This window comes from Psittacula echo (assembly GCF_963264785.1).
Source record: "Psittacula echo genome assembly, chromosome: 6".
Classification (NCBI taxonomy): domain Eukaryota; kingdom Metazoa; phylum Chordata; class Aves; order Psittaciformes; family Psittacidae; genus Psittacula; species Psittacula echo.
In genome coordinates this window covers 20941943-20966824 of record NC_137743.1, presented here as the reverse complement: position 1 = coordinate 20966824, position 24882 = coordinate 20941943, and the positions used below count along the sequence as shown (strand labels likewise).

The following is a 24882-nucleotide window of genomic DNA, read 5'->3' as shown; positions in this document are numbered from 1 at the left end:
ATTTTACATACCAGCTGTGCAACAAATCGTCTCATACCTCAAACAAATCCCTAATTTTGCGAGCCCTTTCTATGAAACAGTAATTTTCATTTTAAGCCATTGTTGTCCACACCTGCAGCTCCGAGAACAGCCTTGTATTCAAAAGTGTTGTCAGATGCTCTAAAGGACAACTGGCAAGAAGGCTTTGGAAGTGGTTTCGGTTTGTTTGGGGTTTTTTTGTCCCAACTTTGAAAGAAACTCCTCTTTTTACAGCGCCGTTGCACGGCGGAATCCCTCCCGCCCTCTGAGTCCTCCTCCTCGCTTTCGCAGACCTCCCGGGATGGCTTCTGAGGGGCCCAGTGGAGGGGGACGGTCCGGGACAGGGGGAGTTCAGGGGCAGGCGCTGCAGAAGGCGTTTCCCGGGGTCTGCTCTGGGCGGGGAACCGTCGCGGGGCAGAAGAGGGAGGGTGCTGGGGCGGTGAGGCGGCGGGGCCTGCCGGCGCTGCTGCTGGGGGTCAGCCTGCCCCTGCGGTGGGGTGGGCGCTTCTCGGGGTCTCGGACGTAGCGGGATCCTGGCAGCGGCTGCGCTCCGGAACGGGGCACGGCGGGGATCCCGGTGCCGCGGAGCCACTGTGTGCAGAGAGCCTGCAGCGGGACCCCAGGTGAGAGGGGCCCGTCGGGGTATCCAGGGCAGCGCCCCGCAGTCCCTCCCGCCCAGCATGCGCTGCCGCGGAGCGCTTCGGTGTGCTGTCCGCCCGGAGCGGCCGGTGCGCACCGAGGGGGCGGCCCGAGGGGGTCCCCGAGCAGCCAGGGACTGACGTCGCACCGAGACTGCCGTGCCAGGGGCTGGGCTGTTCCGACGGGGAAATAGGGGTTTTCCGGGGAGCCGGCGAAGGCAGGGGGGTGCCCCGCGGCGACTAGTGCTTAACCCCGACCCTTCAGCACCCGTTTCAGTGCGGCAGCGAGAAGCCCGAGGAGGGTCCTCCGGGCGGCCGGTACCATCCCGGGGCTGCTGGGAGCGATGAGGAGGCGGCTCAGGGCGGGGCGAGACGGCCCCCGGCAGCCCCGAAGGCAGCGGCCCTTTCCCACCCTCCCAGGTCCTCTTCTCTCGGCGAGACCTTTCGAGCATCAGTTGTTCTTTTTACCGTTTACAGCTCTCGCCATCCTTCCGCCTTCGACAGGTCATCAGAGCATCGTGGCGGTTTTAGGTACTTACTCAAGGTCTAATCGCTTTCAAGAAATTAATGAACTTTCTTTGGAATAGCTCACATTGTTATACTCTATTTATATCTAATATAATACCTTAGTAGAAATTTCCTACTGGTTAAGTGAATTAGTAAGCTGCTGTTGTTGTCACTTTAAAACATTACATTGATCTTTACATTTGCAAATTCTTCCGTGAAAAGGTTTCTGTTGGAATTCAGTCCACTAGAAATGTTTGAATAGGTTTATATTTTTAATGTAGTTGCTCTTAAATAAAAAGCAGTTGCATTCATGCATGAAATTCGGAATTTAATAATAAATTATTGCTCAGAAGTTATCCCTTATTTTTGCTTTTAAAAATGCAGAATTTAGTGCTTGACAGCTCTATTTACCATTTATTAAATATACTTGGTACTAGAGAGATGGATTTACGTAAGCAATAGGTAGACTGTGAGATTAAATTTAAGATGTACTTATTTTAATGTGTAAAACTACACCAAAGCATGAGCTGCTTTTTGAGAAATCAAGTTTATTCGGTATTTAATCACCTTTCAGTATTGCAAAGCAAAGTAGAGCTGCCTTACAGAACTCTATAGAGATACTGTCTTACAGAAAATGAAAAGCTTTATCACCATAGAAATATTGATGCAAAGTCAAAATATTACTTCAGCTTCTATTGTCTGAACATAATATAACCCAGTGATGAGAAAGTATAAAAATAAATTTTGCATAAGGACTTGTAGATTTTACGAAGATTTTGCAAAGAAATTACTTGGCTAAATCCTAGTATGTTATATGTGGATATTTCTAGGTCTATCATGCTGTGAATCAGTTAATACAATTTTTCTACAGCACAGTCATGTTACTTGCAAATGGTATCTGTAGGCATCAGGTCAAAGAACAAAGTATTTTGTTGGGAAACAAATTATTTTAGGTCAAAAAATTTTAGGTCAATTTTAATTTACAAAATTTGCTTGCCATTAAAGGGTTTCTTTGCTTCATTGTAGAGTAAAAGTTGTTTACATTGTTCCCCACAATTTCACATTACATAGTGTTCTTCAGCTCAGTTACTTGCTGTTATTGGACGTGACATTATGTAGTAAGTTTGGCATTAATATAAATAAGATTAATGTCACTCAGTACTGTTGAAGAAATCTCCAGTATTAACCATATGAAAGTGACTGCTAATAGTTTAAAAATATTTCTATTCAAATACAGATGTTGAACATGCACAATCACAAAAGATTATATAGCTGTATGCATAGCTAAATGTAGTTGTGAATGCATGTATGTGTGTATATATATGTGTACATGTACATATGTATGTGCTACACAAAATACATTAGTTTCTTGTCAGAAAGAAACATTTGAACAGATATAACATCTTTTTTTTTAAAATTAAGAGCTACCAAACATAAATAGCAGGACTATTAAAAAAGAATGTACTCTATGTACCTTGAACATCAATCAGATACTGTAATTTCTTTTGATTTATGAGAAGACATGAATGTGAACTGTATGAAGAGAAAGGAAAAATGATTTGTGACTGTTTACACAAGATACACATTTTGGTTCAGTCTGGTTGTGTTTGGATCGTGTTGGTTAGTTGGTTGGTTGGCTGGCTGGTTCTTTCTCAGTTTTGTCTGCATGGATGCGTGGGTGAAGGAACAAATGCATAAGCCTGTGTGAAAACAAAAGTGTTATCATGAAGTGCTGTGGTCAGGACTCCTGTTTGTGTGAATCAAACAAGGATTTTGCTGAAAGTGGATACACACATCAGTGTGACAAGTAAGTTTCTTATATTATGTTGACAGACAAGCAGTTGCCTTCTCTGTTCCCCTCTCACAGAATAGCTTTGCTGCTTTAAAACATGTGTTTGTTATATGCTTTTTTTTTTTTTTTTTTTGCTTGGGAAAAGTAGAGGCATATTTACATCTGCTTTCTCTTCCTTCCTGGTTGTCTCCTGTAAAATTCAAAACTCCTATGACATTTTTGGGCATTGTGTCTGTTGCTGAAAGGTGAACAATGCCAGAGCAGCAGAAGCAGAACCCATATGAAGTCTCTGAGGTGACCAGTAGCACAATTCAGGTCTAGAATATGAAATACCGTGTGCTCTGAACTGAAATATATCCATACAGTGCACTTCATGTACTATGCTGCTGAAATAATGTTAATTCGTGACATTTACAGCCTGATAATCCTCAATCCTGGCTAAAGAGTTAAAACATGCTCCCTTTATCCTACAAGACCTCTAGTTTTAAGGTCTTAGGCCTTGAAACCACAAAAGCCAAGTGGTAGATAAAGGTAATGCTTCTATTAGACAGAACAGCTGTAGTCCAGTGAAGAATCAGCCCCTCAGTACAGTGCCCTGCACATAAAAATTGAGTCTTTGAAAGCCAGCAGACTACACAGCTGTAGTCAAGTCCTCTTTACCCACAGGTGGATTGTCTGACTACGAATGTCTTGTACAAGCCAGTACCATCCACCAGGGTCCATTAGATCAGACACTGCCAGGCAGAAGCACTAATTCTGCCTCTGGAGCCAACCCAGTTGGAAAGGAGTATTGATATTTCATGTATCATGGAGCCAAACTCCTAAACTCAGTCTGTCTGAACCACTGGGACAGCAGAAAATAAATGTATTTTATCCTTAATAATTAGGGAAGCATGGTATTACTATTGCTTATTGTCCAGCTTAAAACATCAAGAGCTCTCCCAGTGTCTGCACTGCATTTCTTACATTCAAGCACTGGGAGGTGTTGAACAGAGACCTCAGTGACTGTCTCTCATGTTCCACCATATAGAAAATCTCCATTTAGGTCTGCTAAATCAAAGAAAGCTTCACATCAAGGATGCTGGGGAGGGACTCTTCATCAGGGACTGTAGTGATAGGACAAGGGGTAACGGGTTCAAACTTAAACAGGGGAAGTTTAGATTGGATATAAGGAAGAAATTCTTTACTGAGAGGGTGGTGAGGCACTGGAATGGGTTGCCCAGGGAGGTTGTGAATGCTCCATCCTTGGCAGTGTTCAAGGCCAGGTTGGATGAGGCCTTGGGTGACATGGTTTAGTGTGGGGTGTCCCTGCCTATGGCAGGGGGGTTGGAACTAGATGATCTGAAGGTCCTTTCCAACCCTAACTATTCTATGATTCTAGCGACCTATGCAGGTACTGTTGCATCACACATCCCAGCATATACGTATTAACCACGTTTTCCTGCTGTATGGGATAGTCCATTCCTCTCTTCCCCAACTTGTTTCCTGTCATGGAAGATGGTGGCAGTAGAAATAGGTGTTCAGTGGGGAAATTTCCTAAGGACACAGAGAAGTTTGGGGCAGAGCTACTATTTGAAAGTCAGTGGAGCTAGGGTACATAACTCTACTGGGACTGGTTCACATCTCAGTTATTTTCTCATTGGATTAGACCTGACGCTCAATGTGAAGCATTTTGTTACTTGGCTTCAGGTAAAAAGTGGGAATTACATCCTTGTGGTGGTCTTGGAGAAGCAAATCAATCTGCATCTACTTTGGAAAGGCATCCCTGAATGGCTGTGGGGCAGCTACCATGTATCAGGAGAGAGCCCACTTCAACCTTCCCTATTCTCAGAGAAAATGAGAAGAAACTTGGAAGCTTTTCTTTTGATCTGTGTTTTTTATGGCTCCTCTATTTCACAAGAGTTGCTTAAGGCAAGTGTGCTTGAGGTATTTACTCATTTCCAAGCAGTGATTTTAGGTCTGTCTTCTCCATTATTCCCACTGAAGTTTGAGAGATTGTTCATAATAAAAAGATTTGGCAGCTTCATGATTCACTAGTCTGGGTATCCAGCCAAGATATAATGATGGTTTATCAAGAGCTGTCAACTTAAATTGTATGTACTGAGGATTTCAGGTGATGGAAGACAGTCTGAAGACCATAGAGCCTTAAAATAGGAAGAATTAGAGAACTGTTCTCTGAAGATATCATAATAGTATACCAACAAAATTGTGAGCACCTCACAAGGTCTTTGATTCACAAGAAAACATCCAGAAGGAGTGAGTTTCTGGAATTTCAAAGCAGACACCACACTCTTTACGCCTTGCTGCCTCATGATCTTTTTCCAGGGCAGTGAGTTCCCCTATTTCTACATGCTATTTTTAGGGGCTTGCCAAGTCAGAGTTGTGCAGCTGCTCTATAGGAAGGTATGGTGAAAGAAAGCTGGGGATGCCTGGAATGCCAAGGGAGAACCATTTTCATGAGTCAGGCCAGGTCAGCCCCAATTTTATTCCACTCTTTTTAGATTCAGGCAGTCTCTGCAGTCAGCAAATTCCTCTTGGTGCATAGTTGTATTTCCTTCTCCTTGTACCCAGATGCCTAGCTCAGGCAAGCTTCAGGGATGGAGTCATTGCAGGAGTTCAGAGTGTATGTTCAGACCAGCAGTACATCAAGGACTATAAGGAACTGAGAAGAGAGGTACTCAGAGTATGCCCCAGTCATAGCCCTGGATATCAAAGCATTCCAGACTCTATAGGTTTTATTATCATTATCATTATCTCAGTTAATTTATCAGTGCTAGTTTGGCTGTTCTTCCCATGATGGGAAGGGGCTCAGTGGCAGGAAAGGGCCCTCTTTGGACCAGTGGCCCTCTTGCTTCTATGAAGAATCATTGCTGAGATCCAAATTTGCTCAGTGGAAAAGGGAGGATGAAACAGCGTACTCAAAGATCAGAACAGCTGATCATCCCAAACAGGCTGGGAATGGCAGCACATAGCTATATCTGCCTATACTCTCCATGGACACTTGTACAATTTTCTTCATGTATGCAAGATTTTCAGCAGCAAAGGTATGAAGGAACCACTTCATGCCCAAAAGGAAACAGCTCCCAGACCTGCACCAAGACTGAAGCACAGAAGCTTTTCTTGCAGTGGCAATGAGCTGAAAGCAATCACTTTCTTCTTTTGACTTTTCATGCTTTAAAAGGACCTTCTCAGGTTGTAATATAATAGATGTTAAGTTGCAGCTTCTTTCAGGGTTTATTTTGTGGGTCATAGAATTACTTATTTTGTCTTTTAAAACAAGAATTCTCTATTCCTTTCTTTGATTTTGTGCCAGTTTCCTTCAGTTTTAGTTTTGATTCTTCCCCTTCACAGTTTACATCTTGAATAAAAGAGAATAAAATCTTGCACAGAAGGAAAGCAGATCTTTAAAACTCAGCAAGTGGATTTTCTCACTTTTCCATCTCTGATTCCCTTGGAATTCCCTTCATGTATTAAGAATCCTCAGTTCCTTATAATAACAGAGAATAATAAATGCTGCAGACAGAAGCACTCTGTCTGCATCAGCTCAATTCCTTTAATATCAGTAGTTTATTGTGCATGACACTGCATGTCTGATCACGGATTCCTCAGACAGACAGACCTCTTACTGAAATCAAAGGCAGTTTTGGCAGTGGCCACAGGAGTGCATTGGCTTGAAGTCACAGGTTGTATGCTCCAGGGAAAACGCTGTCACACTTTACAGTAGGGAGGATTAAGCTAAAAAGTGAAGGAAAGGATGGTTCCAGTATTTCAGTTTTCATTTTTTCTTTTTTTTTTTCCTTTCAACATTGTTGACATGGCAAATGCAGAGCTACACTGTTTATATTAATCACTGCTCTGGAGAAAGTCTGGAGTAGATATAAAAATGGTTGGGAAAACTGTGGGATAATGCTTTCCAGGATCAAATACTTTCATTAGTTTTTATGAGTAATTTCTGTGCTGTTTTTTTTTTTTTTTTTTTTTTTTTGTTTGTTTGTTTTGTTTTTTTTTTTCCAATTAGAGGAATTGCTTTGAAAGTAATATCACTTTGTGCAAATTAATCCACAGTTTAAAAGGAATTTAAAGGTGAAATAGAAGAAGCTATATAAATTAAAAAAAGATCAGATTAATTTGAGAGAAACAATTTTTATTATCTCCTTCCATTTATGATTATGGAGAGCTGAACTAGTTAATTAAGTTTTGGGTGAAAAGGTTCCCCTCTTTCAAAGGTGATTCATTGGTTCCCTTCATGCTTCCAAAGCCTATCATAATATTAAGTTAGGCTACCAGCGCTTTTATGACCAGCAGGAAACTCCAAGTGATGCCACAGTTCGCCGTTGTCTGTGTGCTCTGGTGAGGAGAATTAGGCCAAGTTCTATGAAAATAGGAGGCAGGGAAGTCCTTGCTCAAATTGGTCTTGCCAGGTATTTCTTAGAAGAGCTTGCAGTGACATCTGAAGGCCATGCAGTAGAAAATCAGGGATCTGAAAGAGCTCGGAACTGTTCCTATGCCCTCCTCTCACTCCCCCTCTAGAAACACATTTTTTTCAAGAGGCAAGGGAGCTATGTAAAAATTTTTCAGGGTGGCAGAAGTAACCTTAGTTAGTTAATGGAATGATATGCAAATCGAAATAGGGAGAGAGGAGGAGAAGGCTACCTGCAGGGCTCCAGCTTAAAAGAGCATTTAGGAAACCAAAAGATTATTAGCAATTTGTGTGCTGCTCCTGGAAGCAAGCAGGCTGGGAGCAGTTGCTGTGAGCGTTATCTATTTCATGTACTTTTTGATGGACCATCCACAATTGCATAATCTATAGGGAGTTGCCTGCCCATAGGTACTTGTTTTTTGACAGATCTGTCACACTTCTCAGAAATTAAGATGCAAAATCCATCACTCAGGGACATGGTATATGTGTATCAGGCACTCTCTTGGGGATGAAGAGCCTATTAAACCACAAGTCCCTAAACTCATCCATATGAAGAATTTGCATCTGTGACAGATAGAATATGGAGAATACCCATCGTCTAACAGGTGATCTGACTCTAATGTGCTACTAAAGCACTATAAATATTAATTTTATTTCACCCTCTCAGAGACAAGTATGTGGTGAGCCTAGAGGGATAGGAACTGCTTATGCAGAACATGAGCAAGAGCAGCAGGATTATGTTGCATCAGAGGGATCATGTCTCTGGAAGGCAATGGCACTGCCAGCATTGGCAGTTTGAGGCAAGCATATCATTGCCTGCACGATACAGAGCTGAAGATATGACCTTCACAAAGAAGCCTAAGATAGACTTTTGCAAACTTTGCTACGTAGTAGAAGAGTGAATTAGATGTGTGAATCTGTAAGAAACGAGAGCAGAGAAGAATCATTGCTCCTTAAAAGAGGCAGCCAAAAGGTAGAAATCAATAACATACGACAAGAGCAATCAGTTAGGTGAAGTCTTAGAGAATTCTCTGTTATAATAATTTTCTCTGTCCTTTGCTCTCTACGAAGAATGTGAACAATTCACCTATTTCAGCCCATCAAAGAAAAATACCAGGCATTCTAGTATACCTTCTCAATTTCTCATTATGACTACATTTGTAGGTTCTTAATAAGTATGACTTTCCATAGACTATGGAGACTGTCGGCAAATATGTGACATTTGCACTGAGACCAGACTTACAATTAAAAACAAGAGCTGAAGTACTGGGTTCATGGGTTAGCGTAGAATTCTCATTCAGGTTCAAGTCTGACGTTCATGAAGACTAACAGAAGTTTTGCAAAAAACCCCATTCTTGGTTGTGGCTGAAGTTCCGGCTTTAGATTATAAGCAAGTGAAATACTTGGAGAGGTTAGCCTAGATCCAAATCAAACTCCCATCCAAATTGAAAGGCATTTCAGATTTATATTCTGGCCTACTTACATGTGATCTTACTTTGTTCTGCCTCATTTCTGTAATCTGTTTTAAGTGCTGCAGGTGGTCCTGCTGTATTTCAGCAATGCTGAGCTATCTGCACTGCTCTCAAGCCATGAGGTTGCACAGGGAGTTACACAGTAAGCCTTCTGCGCTGTGTGCTGCCATAGTGCAGTCACACACTCCTTGGAGAATCCAGCAGATGTCCTTCTGGCAGCAGTTGGACCTGACATTGCACACAGCCATTCCTGGCCTATTTCTAGGTTTGCAGTGAGTGGTGGTAGAATTGAGCAGAGCTGATTAGGGCCCTGGGCAATCTCATGCCCATACCCTGTTGAGATTTACTCCTGTAAATTGTCAGTGAGTATTTTACTGGACTTACTAGGGGGAGAGCACAGGGTAGATTTAGGCTTGGGGTACTTCCCTGGGCTTAGCTGAAAAGGCACCTCCATGTGCATTTTCCAGACACTACCATCATCAAACTCATGGGACAAAGGTAAAATGTACATTAGCAAACTTTCTTTAGAAGTGCCATGCAGCCTGATAAGTTTCTTTAATAGCAACAACCAATAAAAAGTGATTTTGAAAAGTCTGCAATGTAGAAATATATTGCCTAGCTTTTCTCTGTGTGTGTGTGCCCTTTTTTATGCTGCAGTTGCTGAGTTGCCCAATCCAGCCACATTATTGCAGTGATGCCTGTAAAACTTTCAGGTATTTAGTTTCCCTTCACCTCTTACTCTTGTAGTCCATGGTCCTTTTATCTCCAGCTCCTCTGTTGTGTTTCCTTTGCTCCAATCTGTTCAGAAAGTAAATAAACTGAGTTTCTCTCTCTCCTCTGAAGTCATGTTTCAATACTCAATCTTTAGTCTTGAGAAGGTCAGTATTTCAGTTCTCCAAGATAAGGGCTGCAGCCTCCAGAGAACCCCTTACTATCCCTCACCTGTGCTGGAGGCAGGACTTGTTCCAGCAGTGTCCTGTGGGTGGATCTGCACTCTACAGTGGAGACCTGCGAGTGCTGGTCCAGGTCAGAAAGCTCACAGGATGCAGCACATCTCTTTGCAGAATAACAGCTCATTTTTGAAAGCAGTACAGTCATGCTTGCTGTAACCCCTCAGCTGATGAACTTGTCTCTCTAACAGTATCTGAAAGCTTGTACCTTCAAAGGGAAGAGCTTTCTCATGCTATTTGGAGACTGCGGAAAAAAAAAGTTCAGCCTTTTTCTTCTAAAGATGCTGCAGAGTATCCCCACTCCACTCTGAGTACCAAATGCACATCTTCAGCCTACCTTCTCTGTTTCAAAGAGAATGCTGAAAATTGATATTAAACTCCCTACCTGATATAATGCTGACTAGACTCTTCGGAGGGACCTTTAGGCAGAGGGAGTCTGAGAGAACGACCCACTCATGACAGAAGGGTGACAGGGTGTTTAGAAGCTGCAGTGGTATAACACACTAACAATATCAGGGACTCGGTTTGTCCTGCTGTCGCTTTGTTTTGGGACACTGTTTTATACTGAGATGTCACACTAGATGTAGTTTCTCGCTACTCGTGTGGTGAGGGACGGAAGCACTAGTTCCCTCCGAACTAGGGCTGAGACATAGAGCATTCACGGAATGCGGGTCATCAACGATTTATTGCACAGTTAGAATTCCTTATATTTGCTGCCCAGGCACCTCCCCAGAGTCAGCTGGTTCCTGTCCCTCCTAGCAGCTTCCCGTCCATGCACCAATCCCTACACCAGATGGTGCATTTGGCAAGTTATTTGAAGAGATTGATTTTCCCAAGCAGAAAGCCTTCTGCACAAGGCTAAAGGTAACAAACCCATTTGCTGTGTACACACAGTACAGCCTTTTCATAACTTTCCACAAAGTTGACCCTTCTGTGCAATGTGACCACAGCTGTGAATGTGACCACACTACCTTTGGCATTTATGGGTTTTTGCCCATCACAGATCTTTGACTAATTCACAAGTCACTTAGAAACAAGCAAACAATAGCATATTGAGTTTGAGGGATGCCTGTGTTTAGATAGAAGAAGGAGCTGTTAGAAAAATACTGAAATTCATTATTAACCTTCATTTCCTACATCACATCAATCTAGATGAATTAAACAGAACCGAAGATGTGCACATATTGATTTATTTGCTGGGGAATAAATGTGATTTATTTGCATATGGCCAGATACCTTTGCCATAGGGCAGAGCTTCCTATAAGCCATCCAGTGAGAAGTGATGGCTTTCTTTCCCCTCTCCAGAATGGTGAATTAGCCTTCAGGCAGGCCTGTGGGACAGTGCGTATAGGCGGAGACCCCACACTCCTCTTGAGTGTGTGAAACCCTTCTGTGTTCAGGCTTTGGGACAGGAAGAGGCTCCAAATGACGAGCAGGCAGCACAGCAAGGAGCACACACATTGCTAGGAACTGCTGACACCTTCACAAGGAGCTTAGAAGAGCTCTCCGGGTTGGAAGTGTGTGCTCTGCGTTTGCTCTGGGAGCCGGAAACTTTCTTTAGGACGTATATTATGGCAAGAATCACTAGGTGGTGCTGTTACACATAAATCTCACAGTTTTTCTTGGTATTCACACTTGGTATTTTCAGTCTTCCTAGAAATGGTTCATATTAGGGTTGGGTTTATGGCACTTCTTCGAAAAGCTGCTGAGATACAGAAAAGTAGCAGGCAGCAGTAGCAAGCTGGAAGGGATTGTAGCTTCTTCAGACCCTCGTATCTGTACTTGGGCTGAGATTTCTGGAGGAAGAGACTGACTGTACACAGGTAGCACCCACCCTCTTCCTTGGAGAAGTGTGTATGCTCAAATCCAGCATCCTTCCTCATTGAAAACTCAGCTTTGAGGGCCCTGGATTTCTGTTTCCACAGCACTCTCTTAGTTCACATGGAGAAATTCATATGAAGTTCACAGAAAGGGAAATTTTAATAAAGAAGAGTTGCCTTCTAGGGTCATAGGTGGATAAGTAAAATAATGTCAGAAGAGATTAGGAATATCCAGAATGTGAATTCTTTAGAAAAGGAACTGACTCAGGTTAAGGTATATTTCTAACAGTTTTTCCTCATTTAGAGAGACTTTTAAGCATTTTTAGATTTCAGTTTTTTTTCCTGATTGATTTAGAATTTTACTTTTGGTAATTTTTAAAATACATTTACCTTGATGATTTTAATTTATTAAGAAATGATATATTTTAAATGGAAACACACCCATACATATGAATATGTTGTATTTATTTAGATTCTATATATTGTACAAATAGATCCCATCATGCTGTTCTCACATCAATAGTAACTTAAGGAAATTATTCGGAAACCAGGCAATGAAACTCATCATGAAGAGAAAGCAGAAACTCAGTCTATTCTTCTCTTAATAACTAATTTCTTGCAAGCCATATGACCTTTCCCTTAACCTTTTATGTCCCACTCTTTGCCTTGGTTATCTGATTCAGGCCTTCATCCTTCAGATATTTACTACTTACTGCATGTGTAACCATGTATTTTAATGTTTTCAGGGTAGGGCCTTAGACCTTGCTTACCAGAAAGAAATTATAATTACTTAAATGTACTGATTTAGAAACTGATCTAGTTAAATCAGTGCAACTCTCTTAGGCACTTCACACCACTTCAGTTTAAGTCATGAGTCAGTGAGTAACAAGTCAATTCTGCTGAGTGAGAAAGATTAGACAGGATCTTCAGCTCTTCTATCTCAGTATTTGTTAGGCTAAAGCCTCTTCAGGGCTTGTTGCTATTCTCTTTAATTTTCTCTGCCTAATGGACCTGATCCAGCTCTTGATGGCATAAATGAGGGTTTCTTCATGACCTCCAGCTGAGAGCTGGAGATGACAATATCTTCATTAAAAACCTAGAGAAGTTATGAATGACAAATAGCTGAAACTTACCTCCTTACAGCATACAGAGTTCTTAAATTGTGGCTCATATTGCAGAAGTCGCCTCTGCTCTGAATAATGTAATAGTCTACATTCAGGGCAGGAAAATTCAACCTTTAAAGTCATCTATTTCTACTAACATTATGCTAAGAATATTACCATACAAAGAGTCATAATCTGATTTAATTTTCCTAAAACAGCAGATAAATAAGATCTCTCATATATTTTGATATGGCATGCAAATAATCTTTTTGTCAATTTCCGCAGATTTTGTTCATTCAGGTTGACTGGACTCCTGGACTCAGATTAATCCTGGTTTTGTACCAGCATAATCAGAAACTATACTGATGTTGCACTTCCAAATCAAAGAGCACAGCTTTTCCAAAATGTGTTTAAAAAAGTGCTTGCTCTTTGTTGTTGCTGTTGTTGTTCTCCTTCTGTATCTTTCTTCACACTTCTGCAAACTACTACTAATAAATAGGAAGGATATGTGAGAATAGGCTGAACGAGCATATGCTGAATTCCACTCACTGAAAATGTTGCTTACTGTTGCCAAAGCTTCTTATTCCTAGCTCTAGAGAGTAGCAGTGAAGCAGGACTTGAACTCTTGTAGGATCTGCTTATTCCAGAAAAGAGGAACTTCTTTACAAACCTAAGATTTTGGTTTAGTGTGAAGTAATTTTTCTCTTTCTGAACTGGATGTTGACAAAGCTGCAGACTCTGTCACCAGCATTGTCCTAGCATACTCTTACAATTCACCCACAGCTGCTGGAAGTTCTTGTATTGGAAGTAGTGATACCCCCTTCTACCCCCTTCTATTTCCATCTCTATTCCAAATACGATTTCTTACTTATTTTGCAGGTTTATGATGGAACTCACATCTTTGCCTAAATTTCTTTGGACAAGTGACAACAAACTTCTGCATCACCATTTTCCGGACATATTGGCTACTGTTCATACCACACAAGACATTGCCGAAGAAGTTGTTTTTGGACCATGCACGCTCCAGAACACCCTGCTGGACACTGTAGCTTTTATTGCTCTCAAGTGTTCCGATAGAAGGAACATTCACTATGTATTTAAGGTAGGAGAAAGCATCGTTTAATTTTAGTCATATCAAAAAGGGTTGCACCACACCTGGGAATGTAACTTTGCCAAGGGGTAGATTTTTGTTTCGTTCAGCACAACTAACAGCTCCTTCAAACGGGAGAAGCAGCAAGTGCATTTCTGATTTATGAGCTGTAGACTGGAGGGACATCAGTGAAAACTCTTTCCTTTGAAGGAAGAATACAAAGTCCCACTTCTATGCTGATGATTGATGACCTGCTTCAGCATTGACCAGGAATAGGAGGAAAGAGGGATAAATAGTTTAGAAACTTCATGCTCAGGTTTCATCCTGAGGAGGCTTATCAGGAGGTGACAACCCTGTGAGAGCAGAGAGCGAAGACTGTGTGTGACATTTTACTCATGCAGGTGATAGATTCACAGTATTTATTGACAGATCTGAGAAAGTGTTAACTCAGTTTGCTCAGTTGTCTATAAAATAAAATCACAATGGCTGTGATCTCAGCACAGGCTGTGTGCACTATAGAAGATATCAATCAGGCAACCAGTCCACACAGTCTTCAGGCAGCCACAACTTACTGCTATTAGTACATGCATTCCCTAAAGTTAGCTTAGATACATCTGTCTGTGTTACAGCTGCACTTTTCAATCATAGAGAAGCCAGAGTGAGAAACGAAAGGAACGGTCATGCAGGGAAATTAAAAAACCCCAGGATTGTGATGGAGCGTTAACTTTCCAGCTTTACTTACCCAATTTTTTGTTCCCTAGCCACTGTTTATCATAACATTTTCATTTGGACAATGCATATTTCTCTTACTGGACTGTTACCTTGGCTCTCTGGCTCCTGGAGTGGACTGCAGTCGTCATTGGTCTAGATGAAGACAGAGAAGTAGTGTTTTACAATGTGGGGCAAGCAAATTTCCCACATGCTATGGCATGGATGTATCTGGGAGAAATTCAGGTTCTCCTAAGATTTCTGTGCTCTGGACAAGAGAAATCCCACAGACTTTTCGTAATATGGAAGATGCAGCTGTTGGGAGATACCTGTTTGACACTTTTGCTTTAAACAAATTTTGCTTTAAACAAGAAAGAAGAGGCTTCAGGGTTTTTCTGTTTTGTTGAGTGTCTGGCACACGTTTGCTTGCTTGGACAATGTTATTAATACTCCAGGAGAACTACAAGCTCTTTGGAGAAAGATCTCCTCTGAAACAAAGCTTTATTTATGGGATGTTTCTGTATTTCTCCTGGGAGTTTTGGAACTGCTGTAGGCTCAAGAAAGAGCCTCAAAGGGGTTTTTTTTTCCACTGGAAGAGCCCTCCAGAGGGATGGCTGTAGTGTTTTGCTATACTTGAGCTATGTAATTGTTATGCAGCCATGAAACTGGACGACTGAGTTGGCTCAGATCTCTGTAGTTTGGCAGTAAATACATCAAATTCTGTGCAAGAAGCTGTTTCAGATGCAATTGCAAGTCCCATATCCTGCTAGCTACTTACAATTAAAATCAAACCTTCCAGAAATCAGGAACTATTGTTAAGATCCTAACTCTGTGTAGAGACAACCATCAATTCAATCATGATACTATGTTATCATGGCACTGAGGTGCAATACAAAAATGGGTTTTCATATGCTGTCTATGGTACAAAAAAAAATACATGCAGGAATAATTTGGCAAGATGGATTCTTCACAGCTGAGGTTCACAGTCATCATAGTTCAGCAGCACTCCTGCAAGACTGTGGGGAATATAATTTTTAACAAGGGTTTTCTCATCTTGGGCTTTTATGTTTAATCCAAAAGGGAGTTCTATGTTTCTACTCTCATCCTCACGAAGACCCTAGTTTGAGCTCCTTTTGCCAATTTGTACACTTGGGCAAAGAAAATGCCTTGGCAACTGTTGGCATAAGTGGTTCTTTCCAGCCAGTCATTCACCCCAGCAAAGCAAACCAGCCCCTTACAAAACTCTGTGTTCAATTGGGTTCTTCTGTTCCTTACAGCTTTTTGTGAGTTCCAAGAAACAGTCTTATTCTCTCCCTTCTCCTCCATCCTCTCTCAAGGAAGCCACTTTGCCTCCTTAGCCCAGCTGTGGTTGAGCCTGTGGAGCTGTGAGGCCCTTACCTCGTTTATAGATGTAAAGGATTCATTTGAGGTGTTGCCATCTCCAGAAGAGGGTGGCCTTGCAGGGTTTATAGTGTCTCTAAACACATGGTAAAACTGAAACTGGAGGATGCTTCTAATTGACAGCATGCAGATCTTAATGTTCTGTCCTTTATTCCTCCCCACCTTCTTTAATCTGTCTCAGCTCTTTCCCTGGGGTCCTGGTTACTGGAGGAGCTGTGCTCCCTTTGACTTTGCTTAGAGGGCCGGGTGGATGCTTAGTATTTCTGGAACACAGAAACTAATAAATGACAGCATCTGTCATAGTTATTAGTTACAACCACTGTGTGTGGGTGGGTGTGCTTCTCTAGCTGTCAGACTTCTGTATTTCTCAATCACTGTTAATTATCATGGTGTTTAGAGAGAACCTGTTACAGGGCATGCTAAATTATTTTCTTTTATACTAATTAACTCTTATCCTAATGGTCCCTTAATGTTTCATTCTTTTATTCAAGCTACTAAATGTGGTCATACTTTTCATGGGAGGTAATAGAGAGAGGAAAAATAGCCACCATACTGTTTCTGATCCCAACCACCAATGAATGGCTACCCTGCAATTAGTAGGAAACAAAAAGCTATTCATTGCTTGGAGTAAAATTTAAATCATACCTGTCATTAGACATTTTTCATTTCCCATTTCCCAACTTCTTACTTTCTGAACAATGACTTAGTGCTTACAAATTAGTTGAGGCTTTTTATGCATGTAAATGTTGCCATTGATCGCCCTGCATTTCAGCCTCCAAGCTATGAAAATCTTCCCCATCTTTCAAATACTGCAGAGGACATCGATCTGCTGTGGTAAGCACCAAGGAAAAACCTAGAAGTAAATAAACCAATCATTCCTTATTCAGAGCAAATGCAGTAAAGTAACTAAGAAGGGAGCCACACACTAAATGAGGACAAAGCCAAATGTTTTATAGTTATATTATTTCCAGAGCATGGTCAAACTGTGACTGAATGACCCAGGAGCTCTGTGGAGAAAAGAGTATATGTGATTGAGGACTGTGCTGTAATATACACATAGAAGGGAAATTTAATTTGAGCAGTAGACTTAATATTATTTTTTTAACTTCTGAGTGCCTGACTTTGCAACCTAAGCAACACTTTTTAACTTAAATTGTTTGATATTTCTGAATGCACACATCCTGAAAGCAAATCAACCCCTCGCAACTCTCAGAAATAATGCAATAAAAAATATTCATCTGATGAGTTTTTACTTGTTCAAGTACAATGAAATGAATTTAATCAATCTATCAAAGGCAGAAATAGGAATATATAATTTTATATCTGAAAAAAAGAAAGACATCATTTAAGATCTTGTTATTTGTATTTATTAAAAACTAATTTTTTTATTATCTAGCCAAACAGTTATATATGCAGATTTTGTCTCCTTGGGGTATTGAATTAAATAACCAGGATTATTCTTACACCTCCTGATCCATACCCTCTTATACCAGCGAAAAACTCCACATGCAAGTGCCCTGAGTGTGTGTTCATTTCCAGGCTCATACTGGTCTGATTCAGGGGCTGCACATCTCACACCCCCCCAACCACAGCACTCATGGTCTCCTGACTCATATCCCATTTTCCCATGGGATTGAGACCCCTTGTTACAGAGGAGCACAACTTCTGTAACTCCGTGATCCACTCCTGATACAGCCTCTTGGGACAACCTGCACTGGACGGAGGACACCATGCTTGCCATGAGTGTGCTAGAGACTGACTGGCATACCAGCCCTGTCACTGCTATGGGAGGTTACCTGTGAACATTGGTGTCCTTCTTCCCATGTAGCTTTATTTCCAGAGCTTTCAGCACTCATACCAGGGAAGCCTTTTGCCAATGATGATTTTGGATTCAGTGACACAGTCTATGAACTGGGCTCACAGCTCTGGCATACTGGCCCTGTGTGAGGCAGGAAACAGGCTTTGCTCTTGAATTGGATGGAAATCTATTTTGGGTCCCAAGACCTAAACCCTGTCTTTTTTGCATCCTGTCTCACAGGTAGATGTTACATCTGTGCACAGTCCCACAGGATTGCCTTGGATGAGACTTGTACAAGCAGCTGCCAATAGCAATGAGCAGAACTTGGAAGCTTACTTAGAAAACAGTCAGTTATATTATCGTTCTACCAGGAAAATCAACAAAAATGAGGAGCTGCTTGTCTGGTATGATGAGGAGCTTTCCAGCCTCTTGGGTTTCAATGAGATAAAAGCTCAGAGTCCCCAGAATGGTAAGTACTAAGTTGCTGACTGCAGAGGTCACTGAGGACTGAAGTGAGTCTGCAACTTCTCTAGTATGTGGTGATCTTGTAATACAGGAAGTAAAACCTGTCTAAATCCTCAGCCAGTCAGCTAAGGAAAAAGATTTCTGGTTCAAACTTCAAATCGTCATAAAGTCTGTATGGTTTTATCTAGATCACTGTGTACTGCCCCCAATTTACATAGTACAAATTCGTCTTCAGACTCTAAATGAAAGCAGTTTTGCAAATAACATGTAGAGACAAATATGAGTGAACCATTTTCCATAGCAGCAAGGGACCTGATCTCACATTGGCATTAGCTTTACTGTGTGTAATCTTGCATGACATAAGAAATGTTCTGTATTTTCTTTTTTGTCAATGGCAGGGTCAGGATCTGCATCCATCCATGATTCTGCCTTTGCAAAACTCATCATCTGTTGTCTGTTTCTGCAGAGTTGAGATGCCAAGAATGTGACCGAGTCTTTAAATGTGAGCATTCCTATCTCTCCCATGTTCGCTTCCTATGTGTCCCAGAGAAGTGCGCCTTGCTATGGAAAAACTTCCAGAACCCTAAGACTGAAAAGAGCAACTTAGCTGAGCAGACCACGAATTTCCACAGCTTGGCAAGGGATCTAGAGGTCAAAATGACAGCTTGTAAAGATGACGCCCATGGTCTCACAGGAGAAAGGAGAGCAAAATCTGAAGAGGCTGAGAACAACAGGAGCAGGAAAACAGTGTTGTTGGAGAAAACCAATAACCTGAGTGAGGAACATAATTGTGGGAGCAAGGAAGAGGTTGGGGGAGAGCATGCACTGGCTGGTTCTTTCTGGAAGCTTAGTTCAGGGAGGCAGTCAGCTATGAAGGATGGTTTAGAACAGAAGCAGAGTGCTTTCACTGAGGTCAGGAGGATGAAGGAGAAGCTGAAGAATGAGAGGATGAAGGAGCCAGAAGAGGAGGATGGCATAGTCCCACCTGGTGAAGAGCAGGTACCAAAGGAAGTGTTGTCGAACTCCTCTGGCAGTGCATTCTCCTTTGTGTGGCCCACCAGAACCCAAGGAGAACAGAAGAGTGCTTTCAGCAAACCCAGTAAATGTCTAATAGAAAGACCTGCGATAAATTCTTCTCATCCCATAAGTGAGTCACCAAAGAGCTTGGGAGAGCTGTCTGGCTTCACTGCCACCACAGACATCATGTGCTGCAGCACCCTTCTCAATTCCAAATTCTTTGTCAGTGATTTGTGTAATGCCCAGATGCTGCAGACAAGCATCACTCAGAGCAATGTTTTCCCATATACCTCAGAACTGTGGCCCAAACAAGCAGGAGGACAGTTACAAAACACAACCACCACTTCTTCCTCCTCCTCCTCTTCCTTGACTCTTCTTCCCCCTACCTTCACGTCCTTTGGGGTGGCTGCCCAGAACTGGTGTGCCAAATGCAACCTGTCCTTTCGCATGACATCCGATTTAGTTTTCCACATGCGGTCACATCACAAAAAAGAATACTCCTCAACTGAGTCCCAGTGCAAGAGAAGACGAGAGGAGAAGCTAACATGTCCCATTTGTCATGAGTACTTCCGAGAACGTCACCATTTATCCCGGCACATGACTTCTCATAATTAGAGCTGCGCAGATAAATCTCACCAAGGGACTGGGCAGGTGGGGTAAAGAAGGGAAGCACAGTACACTTGTATCCATTTCTTTTTGAGTTTATCTTTTACTTTTTAATTTTTAAAAATCTTTCAATTAATAATTTTAATTAAAATTTAATTTTTTAAATTCTTTTTTTAGTTTACTTTTTAATTTCTTGCAGAAAATCACTGTTTACAGTAATTTATAATAGATGCTTTGCAAAAAAGAAAAAAAGTAAAATGTTTACAGAAGTCTGAATGGGTTGCAAGTTTTGAAATCTCAGCCTAGCCCTTGTCAATCTATTTTTGAGGAAATAAAATAGTGAAATCAATGTGCATGCCGTATTAATTTGCAAGGAGTTGGGGACAAAATTATTGTTTTGCAAATAGTTTTCTTTCTTGGTATTTCATTTGTTTGCGTTGGTGCATTACAATGTAAATACAGAAGTAACAACCACCTCTTTGAATGAGGACTATTTAAGCACTAAAAATATGAAAGTTTATATGCTAAAAGAAAGAAGATGCTGTTTCTTGTAGCTTTGGTGGACACTTGCTCCTTCATGGTAGCTGAATCAGCTCTCTTACCAGATTTGTGAGCCTAAGTAAAAACCTTTTATCTCACTGTCACCTTAGATGGGACTTGAAGTTATGACTCTATCTGATACATGTGATTGTCAACAGCTGAACAATCAACTGCCAAAGAAGATGTGTCTTGTAAATCAGAATATCTGAGTTCTGTTCTAAGCTCTGCCACTTTTGAAATACTTTTTTTAAAGTCAAATCAACATTCTCCCGTGATGTGTGCTTGCAAGATCTGTGTGACTTTAGCAGGTGTACAGGTCTGATGAGGGTAGAGTTTGGCCTGTGGTTTTCAGGTTTTGGATATGCTGAAGAAAACAACTAGGGTATGTAAGTTGCTATTAACTACTGATAGATAGAATCTACACAGCTTAGTTGTGGATGATAAGCTCTGTTCTGCTATCAGTGCGAAGAATGCCCTTCACAAAATATGAATAAACAACTTTGCAATATGCTCATTATTTTCACCATACTGATGATATAGTCCAGTGTTTGTCTACTGTAGACAGAATTTTTCTTTAAGTTCCCACGATGCCTAGGCTGACAATGCAAGTATCTGCAGATAAACACATTTGAGTGATAAAAGACAACACGAGAGTCTTGGGCTGTCAGTTGAGGTCAACGTGTTACTTATTGTCATCTCTTGGGAGATTTCTGCAAGTCAGGAGACTATATTTTTTCCCAATATATTGCTGTTGAACATTAATATGTGGCTGTTTCCTATTGACATAAACATCTGACTTATTGCAGTCTAACCACAGGCTGTGCACCCCAGCTTTATTTTCCCAACATAAAGTGAATAAACTGTTAGATTATGCCTTTGAGTTCAGAAGACATAAATTGAGACTGGAGGTCTGGTTGGATTGCAACACAGTTTTCCAAGGTCAGTGGTGGAAGTTCTTTCACTGGAGTCATTAAAAAAAAAATGAACAAAAGCTTTGAAACATGGAATGAAGAGAACAACCTTGCATTGAGTAGGGCATGATGTGGTTTCCTTCTAATCTTTCCATCTCTATTTTCTGTCCAATAACATTAACTGTGTAAGGAATATATTTATGGCAAGGTTTAACAGGCCCAGTTTCACTCCATCTGGTTTTATCTGGGTGCCAGCCAGTTTACTGTGAAGTCAGTGTCCATAAAGTGTAATGAAGGACTCCATGGTGTAACTGCATTCATATGCGGTTAGGGTTATAGTTCCCATTAGTAGTTTAGGCCAGATTGTGATCTCATTTATTCCAGTGCAAATCCAGAATAATTCCATGTTGCTACTCCTGATTTACATTAATTACATTAAGATCAGCCTGGCCCAGTATAAATAAGACTACAGATTTCTTGGTACCATTGCTGCAAAGTGTTCTCTTCTTTACTTACTGAAAGACGCCATGTTTTCTTAATAGTTTTACAGTTAGAAACCTAGCTTCAGATTTCTTCTGGAAAAAGACAAGACCAGCTGTGTAATGCTCCCCAGTATTATGTTGGCACATCACTTCAACATTACCCTGCTCCAAAAGCCTGTTTTTCCAGTGTGCTACACCCAGCGTATCATCCAGATGAGAACGAAGCACTACCGAATCTAACTGCTTACATGTTTTCACTGATTTTGCGTTGGTGTAAGTGATCTTGAGAAAGTGTGGAGAATCACCCACTGCTGCATCTCAAAACATCCTTCAATGGTGTGTTAGATCTACATCCTTAAAGGTCTTATCAGTAAATCAGACTTCTTCATTTTGCTTATGATATGAGGCTTAAGCAAGCAGCAGGACTATAGAGAGATATAGTCTTCCTTTATCTAGCGAAGTAGTTTTCTCTGGGAAAAAAAAAAAAGGATAAGAATTCTTTTCTAGTTTTGTAGTGGACATATCTCAGCCACAGCAACTTATATATTGTGATGACAAGCAATGTATAAATGCCTTCTGTGCACAGAAAGGCAAGAGAACCAGTTATGAAAAGTGTCAGAGCTGATTCAGAGCACAAAAATGAAGAGGAGAGATTCTAATCAACTTTATTTCTGATACTGTCCTTCCCTCCTCCAGCTGCAGGAGCAGTGCAGTTTAGTCATACCATGTAAAGACTGGGGATTTGCCCCTTGCAACATGGAAATCACACTGCAGGCAAATGTGTACAATACTGCCCTTGCTCCTTTGTAGGAGGCCACTGGCATAAAAAATAGTGAACAAATAGCTTCTTATACTTGACTAAAGTGTTTTGTGAACTAAGACTTGTTTACACACACAGCTGACCAATACATTTCGTTGCCTACTACACCTGTGCTGACAACAGAGCAAAGCAGCATAGTTGTCAACAGAATGAGAACTTGATTCCTGATGTATAAAATGAGCCCTTGTGTAAAGCTCCTTATGCAGGCAGAGGGAATGTCTTTTATGTGTCTCAAGTTTAACTGAATGTCTCATCTAAGCTGGGTTACATAAACCAGGGGGCTTATCCAAAATTTTTGCAAATTTTATTTCTTCAAATGAAAATACTCATACTAAAGCTGAGTGACCCAACTATTGCAGGGGCAGAAGAAAGCCTAATGAGACAAAGAAAAACAAACTTCCCATAACTGAGTCATGCTAGAATCTTTTTTCCCCTTATGTCTAGAAGTCTGAACATTTAAATTGGTGCAGATGAAAGGAAATCCTGCTGGAGGAAAGGTGCTCCAGTAAGGCAGGGGGTTCCTGAAGAAATGAAAGGGCTTAAGGAATTCATGAAGGACTGCATTCTGTCCCAGTGCAATACAGTGGTTTTACAGCAGGGATCTGTGTCTTTTCTATAAGTAGAAATGCTTGGAATAAAAAATAGGAGACAATTTGAAGTCAGCTCACTGGTTCTCTTCCTCTCTTTGCTAGCAAACGCCTGTGTCATTTGATCAAACTCTCTCATGACATCTGTTTCTGGATCAGTAAACACAATGCTGTCAAACCTAGCTGTTCAGGCTGTGTTTCTGATTGTGAGTTTACTGATAGGGAATGCCAGAGTAGGCTATTTGTTCACTCATTGAACCCTGAACTTTCTCCAATAAAGCTGGAGAAAGAGCAGCCATTGAAAGGGCACTCAAACACGCTTTTGAAGAATATTTATTTACTTGCTTTTTGGGGGCTAATTTTTCACTAATTGATGCAGTCCGTGGGCTCCTATTGGTGTACAGTACAGTTCAAAAATCACTGGACTAAGGCAGCTTTTTTTGCATGATCAGAGAAGGCTACACTAGAAGTACTCTCTAGACAGAAAGAATGCATCATTTTGTAGCAAAAAAAGAGAATAATCTTGCTGCTATTTCTTGGTCAGAATTCTGTGAATGCTACAAGGAGAAAGATCATACTGTTAGGAGGCCTGATACACCAAATCCTTTCTTCCTTCCTCTAAAAGGAACATGATTAGGATTAAACTTCAGGAATGTGTTCGAAGTGGGATGGCAAGGAAATGGTGCTATAAATTGTTGAATGTCCATATCAGCTCTGGAACCAGAATAGAGAAGGGTGGCAGTTTCAGTGTATTTCATGTTGTGGAAAGGCACTTCTGAAATTGCGTGTCCCTCTGTAAGAAAACTACTGTCTAACTTTATCATTTAAACCACAAACCATGGATTTTCCATAATTAATTTTCATTCGTAGTTTCATGATGCTTGAACCTTTCAATGTAATGTAATTTTCTGCATAATTACTGCCTGTAGTTTTCTGAGGTCTGTTGATCACATTGTGTGTGTGGTCATGGTTTAGGTTGAGCTCAAAGCTATAGTGGTCACTATAATACCAGATGGAGCCAAACCTGGGGGACATGCATACAAAGTGGGACATACATCTCAGGATCTATGTCCTCCTTTACACTATAGAAGAAGATGGAAGATCCATGCAGAAAGCAGCTGTGGGAAAAAAAGGAAGTTCTTGATCATACAGATGGTAGAGATCTGCTTTAGTTCAAAAAGTGCAGATTTAGGTTTCAGGGAAAGTTCTGTTACCTATCATAGCTCTAGATGTTCTAGAAGAATTTGGTACCTCTAAACAGCACAGCCTCATTAGCTTCAGTGCCACTTCCCTCATTAAGTCCTGTGGGCTCTGCCTTTACATGTATTTCCTTTTTGTCAGTTCTGAATTTACCTTCTTTCAATTTCACTGTATTAAAATGAGCTAGGATAGGATGTAGTTTATCTATACGGCTTGTTATCTCTCCATTCTGAGATAAGCAATCTGATCTTTCAGTGTCTTCAAGCAAGACATGGTCCTACCTTGAGCAAAAAGTACAACCATACAGAATTTACACTACACTGTATGCAGGTTCTAAGCTCATTGAGATGGGAATAAATACGACATACCAGTTTTTGAAGATAGGAACAAATTGCTAGTAGATTATCTATGGAAAAATACATAATATTTTGTTGATTACTAAACTTTGTCAAGGTTGTACATTAATTTTCCAGTGAAATTGATCACTTCAGTGAACTAACAGCACTATTGATTTCAAATAAACTCACCAGCAAATGC

General features: G+C 41.0%; 1 protein-coding gene across 1 annotated transcript; it reads left to right on the top strand.

The window, feature by feature from the left end:
- Nucleotides 1-7249: 7249 nt before the first annotated feature.
- Nucleotides 7250-19814, top strand: ZNF488 (zinc finger protein 488; the record flags this gene model as incomplete). Its single annotated transcript, XM_080621966.1, has 4 exons — nucleotides 7250-7305; nucleotides 13600-13822; nucleotides 17958-18186; nucleotides 18649-19814. The coding sequence occupies 4 exons, from the start codon at nucleotides 7250-7252 to the stop codon at nucleotides 19812-19814; spliced, it is 1674 nt and encodes a 557-aa protein (XP_080478092.1).
- Between the last annotated feature and the right edge of the window lie 5068 nt (nucleotides 19815-24882).